The 9,469-nt window shown below is 27.8% G+C and overlaps 1 protein-coding gene across 1 annotated transcript; it reads right to left on the bottom strand.

Annotated features, from left to right (window-relative positions):
- Nucleotides 1–2,242: 2,242 nt before the first annotated feature.
- LOC140967928 (uncharacterized) lies at nt 2,243–2,728 on the bottom strand. Its single transcript, XM_073428721.1, has one exon. The coding sequence runs from the start codon at nt 2,726–2,728 to the stop codon at nt 2,243–2,245; it is 486 nt and encodes a 161-aa protein (XP_073284822.1).
- Between the last annotated feature and the right edge of the window lie 6,741 nt (nt 2,729–9,469).

Here is a 9,469-nt window from a genome sequence, read left to right as displayed (position 1 = left end):
CTTTTATACCGCTGATAATGATACAACAAGAAAGCACAATAACGAATGACGTATGATGTCAATATTTCAAATGCAAATCACATAGAAAATACATCAAGAAATGGACAATCATATTTTCGTTCTCAGGGAGAACTATGCTCAAAATCCACTTCCTGATATCGAAATAACCACATCTATCAGGAATACAATATAACAGAACAACGATTAACAAGAATGATAGGACTTAGCGTGTGTATGTCACAAGTATTTCATAAGATCATGCCCTAAACTGAAATGTCATAATCTTCAAATATTTAAACATATAAATTAACAAGGAATTTAATTCACATAATTTATATAATTCACATAAATTACATGAACCACTTAAATACGAGTAAACATAATTTATAATTTACCGTTGTATATTACCGAATTATAACACATCTTAATCGACTTTGAACAACGACCCAACAATCATCGACTTTCCTTCAAAATCATCGGCCTAAATGATTAAATATTCACGAGAACCAAATATATTCACCAATAGCAAAAAATAATTTAATTAATTTAACTATAATTCCAAAAATTCTCAATATTGAATATTATAGTCACAATTCTCCAACAAAACTAAAATAATCCAACTTATTTTCAAAAATTATTAAAGTTGAATTTATTTATGAAAATTCAATTTAATTATTTAATTACTAGAAATTTTCCAAATATTGCCAATATTACATAAGAAGACATTAAAGTCAGATTCAATCATTTCAACATGCTCTTACTGGAAAACAGACTCCATCTGCAACACAGTTTGATAAATTTTCCAGATTTGGCACTAAATGGTATAAAACTCGTATCTAATTCATTATTGACTCAAATCAATATCTGTCAATTCGAAATGAAATAAAACTTGAATGTCTATTTTTTATAGTTGAAATCATATTCAAAATTGTAATCATTTGTACCCATAATTTACTAGAACACATGGCAACAATCTAATTCGTGGACAGAAATCTGAAATAGAGCAGTTCCAAGAAAATATGCATCATTATCTCCATTCTTAATGAAATTAAACTATTCTTGTTTCAATTCGGAAATAGCACAAAGCTCTACAATTTTCATTTGATCTATATATCAAGAATCCCAGTTCACATAGCTCATATCCTCGAAATACAATAGGTTTTATTCTTACCTCAATAACAGAATACAGTTTTGACACATTTAGTAGAAAATTCATATCAAATCCATAACTTATTGAAATTAAATTATTTGAGTGAGCAATGAAAGCTAACACAAAGCACTACAAGTTCTATTTGAACCTAAACTAAAATTCCTATGATAGAAATCGCAATGACCCAAAAATCAGACACATTCAACAAAAAATCTCAACATCGAAACAAAAATCAAATTCCATGAATAAATTTATAACCCTAGGCTTGGAGATTACCTTCAATCAACTCCTATAAAATTGAAATGAAGCCAAGTTTGAACTTTAAAAGTCTCAAAGAACACAAAATGGCGAGAAGGAAGAAGTAGGAAAAAGAAATGCAGCAACAGTAGTGGAACTCGCTTCTCGTTTGTTCTTGCTTCAATCGGTTGTTGAGCTACTGGACTAGCTTCAGGGAAGATCAACAGTGCTTCACCGGCCGGAAAGAAACAGCAAGGCAATTAGAGATCGTGGACATGATAGTGGAAAAGTTAAGCGCATGGGAGGAGGCGGTTTGCTTGGGGGAGAAGTGTTACAGGATTGGGCTTGGGTTTCTTCTTTCTTCCCTTTCTATTTATGGTAAGTGTATACAATATATAAATATGTATTGTGTATTTGGTCACTAAAAATAGTAACTTGAACACAATTATCTCGGTTTTATATTTGTTTAGCTATCGTGTGTTATTTAAAATTTATATTATTTTATATCATTTAAATATCTGATATTCTAAAATACATATTTTAACACACTTTCAAATTTATTTTGCATAATTAATTATTTTAATTAATCTATTCAATCATTATTCAAATTATGTCAAATTATCGGGTAATTAATTTATAGGGCCTTACATTTATTCTCGAAATTTCTATTTACACACGTTCATCTTATACACAATATGAAAACAACAACCCAATACTAAGAATCAAACAGATATAGAAAAGATGTTCTCATTTTCTCCTATGTTTCCCAAGTTGATTCTTCTACCCGTAATTGCCTCGACTGCTGAACTCAAACAAGTTGTATAACTTTTTTACGAAGAACCTTATCTTTGTGGTCTAGAATGCAAACCAGATGTTCAGTGTACGATATAGAGAAATCAAGTTCATCCTTGTCAGGTAAATCAAATGAGACGAGTCGGGCTCATATTTTCGCAACATAGACACACGAAACACATCGTGGACGTCAGGCAATGACTGTGGCAACTCCAAACGATAAACATAAATTCCAATACGCTCAACAATATCATAAGGGCGAACATATCGAGGTGACAACTTACCTCTAATTCCAAAATGAACAACACCCATAAACTGTGAGATTTTTAGAAACACAAAATCTCCAGCTTGAAATTCTATAGATAGACGACATTTATTTGCATAACTTGCCTGACGATCTTGAGAAACTTCCATTCTCTGACGATTTAACTGAAATTTGTCATGTATTTCTTGAACAATATCAGGTTCAATCAATTGCTTTTCACCAAACTCATCCCAACATAAACGTGATCGACCTCTTTGGCCATACAAAGCCTCAAAAAGAGTCATACCAATAGTCACTTGAAAACTGTTATTATAAGAAAATTACGCTAATGATAAAGCTTCCTGCCAACTTCTTTGAAATCCATAGCTATGGCTCGAAGCAAATCCTCAAGTGTCTGGATTGTACGCTCTGTTTGACCAGATGTCTGAGAATGATAAAAAATACTCATATCCAGTCGTGTGCCTTTTTTTTTTGGAAACTAGTTCAAAATTTTGAAGTGAATCGAGGATCACGATCCAACACTATTGCAACTAGAACTCCATGTAGTATAAATACATTCTCTATATACGAATGAGTCATTTTTTTATATGAATACATCATTTCATACGAAATAAAATGAGTTGATTTTGAAAATTTATCGACAACTATCCAAATGACATCGAAGTAACGAGATGTACAAGGCAAGTGTGTGACAAAATACATAGCCACGTGCTCCCAGTTCCACTGAAGCCCTTCAAGATGGTGCAACAATCTTCCTAGTCTCATACGTTCTACCTTGACTTACTGAAAGACTATACAACGGAATACAAAGTCAACCACATTTTTTTTTTTGTGTATTTTCACCAAAACTGATATCTTAGAATATGATACATTTTCTTACCTCCATGGTGGATGTAATAACAAGTGCAATGAGCTTATTTAAGGATAGTTGTACACAATTCATAACTATAACTCATAAGACTTTTGAACTTGCTCATTGGTATTCTGAGCTGATTTGACAATTTGAATAAACTCTGGTTCAATAGAAATATAAGACACGCAAATGACATTTACTTGAATATTATAATCCAAACCAGATGTGCAGATATCCTCATGCAACTTAGACATATGAAGAGAGAATAAGTTAATATCAGAAACTTTACAACTCAAAGCATCAGCAATGACGTTCACTCTTCCTTGCTGGTATTGGATCTCACAATCATAATCTTTCAAAGGATCAATCCAACGCCTCTGTTTCATATTCAAATATGATTGAGAGAAAGATACTTCGAACTTCTATGATCTGAATAAATTACAAATTGCTCGCCAAAGAGATAAAGCCTACAAATCTTGAGTGCAAAGACATAACAGCCAATTCGAAGTCATGGACATGATATATAGATTCATGCGGTTTCAACTGTCGAGAACCATATGCTTCAACTCGGCCTTGTTGCATTAGAACATAACCTAGACCTCGATTTGATTCATCACTGCAAACAACAAATCCTCATGAACCACTTGGAATGATGAGAACCGGTGCAATAGTCAACCTCTTATTCAATTCAACAAAACTTGACTCGTACTCATCAAGCCAAATGAATCTCTGATTTTTCTGAGTCGATTGAGAAATAGATTGCTAAGGTCGGCTAGATTGCTAAAAAGCGTGAGATGATGCTTAAATTTTGTTACCTTGTACTCCATCAACGGGTTGAACTGTTTTCCCTATCTGACTGGGACAAACTTAAGCAAAGTGACATGATCTGCCACAAATATTACAAATTTCTTGTACTCCAACACCGATTATTGTAATGTTTACCTCCACAATGATCACAAAAGGTCCAGTATAACGCTATCTACTATGATTCCCAAAACTCTTAGAACTCAAAGAGCTAGAACCAGATGGATCGAAATGTTGTCTTCCAGATTGATACCACTTCTTTTCAAACGAAAGTCAGCCCTCTTAGCTAATTCCATTGTTTAAGGATAATTCATTGGTTTCCCAGTAGATATAAACGATGCAAACAGTCATTTAATCTTTCAACAACAGCTACCTGATTAGCAGTAACATGATAAGCATACCTCAAAATAACATAAAAAGTATTAGTATATTATACATATCTATTATATATATGTGTGTGTGTGTGTGTGTGTGTGAATTTTCGTTTATCTCCTTATTAATTGTTTGCTTTACATTAATTACTTACTTTAAATGTGTCTTTTCTTTCTGCTTATTCATATTTTAAATATGTGTGATTATTAGTATTTAATTTTTTATGTCTACCCACATTATAATATGTTATTTTTATCCAATTATATCTTTTCATTATGTAAATTAGTATTTGGTTTTTTTATGCCTACCCATATTATTATATGTTATTTTTAATCCAATGATTTAGATTTTTTATTTATCTTTTCATTATGTAAATTAAATTAATTAAAGTTTAGAAATAACTCATTATCGAATTGTGAATTTTTTTGGTGTTTTATTAATTTTTTTCATGTCCTCATGTGATAATTTGATTAAAGTTTAGAAATAACTCATTATCGAATTGTGAATTTTTGGTGTTTTATTAATTTTTTTCATGTCCTCACGTGACAATTTGCTAGAATTTATGTGTTTAAATTAAAGTTTTTTGCAACCAAAATTTTTTTACGGTTTATATTTATAAATTATCGTTGTGATTTGAGCCATCAATTTGGGTTGGGTATGTCGGTTTGGCCTACACATCCAAACAGTTTAAGTGAGTTGGGTTGAAATTTTGTCGACTCATTTAAAGGTGAGCCTAAATGAGCTCGCACGAGTTTATATTAAATATCTATATATCTAATATTACGATTTTCAATCAAGAATTCTTGATATAAAATGGAAAATATCAGTTTGATTTCAAAATTGTGATGTTACTATCTTGTCCAAAAATTGTGGGTTGTTGAGACATTTTGACAACCACTCAAAATTGAGTGTCAAAGTTGACATTTGAGTTGTATTTTTGGATTTCTGACAATATGTTCATCAACATATTATTTTTAAGTTAGTTTTATTAGTATCGTGAGGGATAAATATGTTTATTACAATATATAAATATTATCATCTCTTTAAATTAATATTCACTTTCATGTTTGACATATTATGAGTCTTGGTAAAATGAGGAATAATAAATTCAAACAAACGAATACACAAAAGTCTGGGGCGAAACCAGAATTATATGATAACGGAAATTAATATATAAATTTTTAGTGAATTTTTCGATGTTAAGATGTATAACAAATCTTATATCATAATATATAAAATTTCAACCTTACAAATGAAATAAATTAAACATATATGAAATATACAAAATTTTATTACATATACAATCAAGTAATTTATTATAATTGTATCTTATTCTACAAGAATTCTTGTCAAACTCAGTGATTGTGGATTTAACATATATTAAATCAGCAAACTAAAGAGCATGTTAATTAAACTAATTGACTAATCACATATTCTTGAATTTCCTAATTAATTTTTTATCTTGATAATTTGTTTCATTTAATATTTTAAATTATAAGACACCGTTACTATAACTAAAGACACAATTTTTTTTAAATATTCATAAAGACTCAATCATTAACTCATATGGAAAAACATTTATCGATATATTATATTGAAAATATTCTAATTAATTCAGCGTATTTGCTGATAAATTTCTAATTAATTAAGAAAAATTCATTTACAATAATCATATTTAATCTTTTTGAGCTAACACCATTTATTTTATAAGATATTCATTGCAATTCTTTATTTGTATGTTAATCTTTAAATCTGAATTATGATGTATATTGGTTTTCTAAAAGTTCTTAAATAATGATTTAATACATTTATTCGACACTTCAATATTAACATTTTAAAATATATTAATTTTATATTGTATACGTGCAACATTTCTAATCATGATTATAAAAATTCAATAAAAATTCAAAAAATGAATTAGGTAGAACATAAAATAATTACACAATTAATCAAAAGAAAGAAAATAAAAACTAAATAATTGTCTATTACATATAAACTACTAATACCGACTTCTAAAGATTGAAGTCGGTGAGAGTGGAGGCCACTATGTACTAAAAAATAAAAAGTTAATGCTTGAATGAGTCACACTACAAAGTTAGTGAAGTAAAAACGAAGGACAAAGTGAGTTAATAAAAAAATTATAATGGGCTAAGTTGAATGAGACTCATATATATAAATATCTCATTTGGTCTCACCTTATGTTTTGTCACTGTACAAAGCGAAAGTTTATGCACTATAGTGTTCTACATTTTCTTAATTTTTCTCTTGATTTCAAATTTAATTTCATCATCTATTGTTCTTTAAAGATATATTAGAATTTTTATAAACATCTAATATTAAATGTGATCAATTAACCAAATAATTATTATATTTTGTATACAATAGTAAATAGATTAATATATTTGAAGATAGAAAAAGTAATGTATTTAGAAGAATAAAAAAAGAATGTTATAATTAATACTATAATTATCTAATGTCAATATTAAATTTAATATCCTACATTCGAAATTGTGTTTATTGAGGTAAAGACTATAATGATAAACTAAAAATAATAATTTATTTATCATTGTAACGTAATAATAATGTGATCGTTATTCGGAATCAGAAAATGATGTACTTTGACTTTTTTTATTAAATTGTATAAACAATTATTTCAATATTTTTAGTGGATAAACATGTTAAATCTATTAAAATTAAATAGTAAAATTTAATGATGAATATGAATATATTAATTCATCTTTCAAATAAATGAAAAATGATTTTTTTCTCTACTACTTATGTAGAATATCAAGTATATATATTCTACTCAAATGTCTTATAAATTCATATGATATAGTAAAAGGTTATTTGTTGGGTACAATAATTGATCAAGTTGGGTAGCGTAATTGAAATGTTGTGCTTGAGCTGTTGTACTATTTAAAATATTTGATTTACACTGTTACCATAATCTATAGGTTTTGATAAAACAGTAAACGCTTGAGCCAACAATTGGTATCAGAGCCAAGATCGAGATTTTGATTTTCATTGATTGCAATTGGTGCAATTATTAAGAGATAGATTGTTTGGTACAATAATTATCCACGATGGGTAGGCGCTTGAGCTGTTGTATGATTTAAATATTTGACTTGCATAGTTACCATCAGTTATAGCTTTTGGTAAAGCGACAAACGCTCGATCCTATATTAGTTGATTGTAAAGCTAGAAGAAACAAGTTGCATCAACTTTTAGTTTTGAATTGATCTTTTATATATCGCTCGATTTTTAAATTTAGAAGTATTCTGCAGTTTTCAAATATTATTATATGTTGAATTATAATTTATCCCTTTCAAATGGGATAAATATACAATAAAACTCATGTAAATATTATTAACAAAAATATTTAAATGAAATATTGACTTTGTCGATAATCAAAATAAGAAATAAATAAATTTTGATCATTGAGTGAGAAATTAGATATTTAAATAAAGTTATAATTACCACAATGAAATAGTGCACCTACATGCATTTATCATTGTATTTTGCAACTAAAATGTCAAAAAAAGTTTTCATATATTATTTTTATATCATATTTAAAATAATTATGAAATTTTTATTATTTTGAGTTGGCTTTTGTTATGAAAAATCATTGTGATTAAATTGAATTTGAAAATTCTTATATCTATGTATATCACATATTAATATATCAACCTAAGTCCAGGTAATAAAAACTACAAAATGAACTTATTCATCTTCAATATACACAAATTATATAGTAAAGATATATGGCAATTAAGACAATGAAGTAGAATATATGTTCACATATAACAAAATATATAGACACGAAAAACAATAAATAAAAATATTTTTCTAGATATAAATATTTTTTTTATAACTTTTTACAGTGAGTTGGAGAAGATAAAAGAGAAAAAATATTAATTCTTTTGGGTTACAACAAAAAATAAAAATAGCAGAAGTATTTGTCATACAATGAATTCAGTTTCCAAATTAAATGTATAGTATAAAGTTATATTTACCGTTCAAATTTTATAAATGCAATGAATTTTTCTCAAGATAATAGTACACAAATGTTCCCGTTAAGATATTTAAACAATTAGAAAAATTAAATATATTATTTTTCTGGAGGTAATACCAATATGACGTTAGTAATTTGATTGTGCTCATTATACTTATGAGTTAATATGAAATATTAAAATAAGTGTCATAAGAGTCAGTAAAAAGATGGTTTATTGTCAAAAATATTATTATTATAAATTACAAATAACTGACAACATTTAATCAATATTTTTTAAAATTAATCCATCAGTACTTTTTATGTGATGATAGATCGTTATAATAATTATGGGTGAGCATTCGGTCGGTTCTGTTACCGATCGAACCGAATTAGTCATAACCGGACCGAACCGAAATATTTAGCAATAACCGAACCGACCGAATTAATTTTCATAACCGATGAAAACCGAACCGAATTAAAATCGATTAATTCGGTTGGTGACCGAATTAACCGATTAGTTTTAAAAAAAATTTGTGATTTAACTTTAATTATATATGTAATTTTTTTTGAACACTACAGTCTACACAAATGAATAAAAACATAAAATCACATACATCAAAAATTTTTCTTTAGAATTAGGGATGATTTTAAAATTAAAAATTTAAAAATATATTAAAATTGATAAATAATAAAAATTTATTAAATAATAGTATTTATTATATCGGTTAATTCGGTTAACTAATATCAAAATTTTGAAAACCGTAACCAAACCGAATTAACCAATATAACCGAATTTTTTTAATTTGAAAACCAAATTTCCGAAATAACCAAACCGAATTTACGAATTGACTCGGTTCGGTCGGTTAATTCGGTTTAACCGAAATTTTGCTCACCCCTAATAATAATGTGTAATTTATATGTTATTAAGTATAAGTGTCTAATAAATTAAAGGTGACTAGGAAAATAAAATCATCCAGTAAAATTTGTTGTCAATTTACATGAAAG

Source organism: Primulina huaijiensis, unplaced genomic scaffold, assembly GCF_012295235.1.
Source record: "Primulina huaijiensis isolate GDHJ02 unplaced genomic scaffold, ASM1229523v2 scaffold30219, whole genome shotgun sequence".
NCBI lineage: Eukaryota > Viridiplantae > Streptophyta > Magnoliopsida > Lamiales > Gesneriaceae > Primulina > Primulina huaijiensis.
The sequence above is the reverse complement of the archived record's forward strand: the minus strand, read 5'-3'. Positions and strand labels throughout refer to the sequence as shown.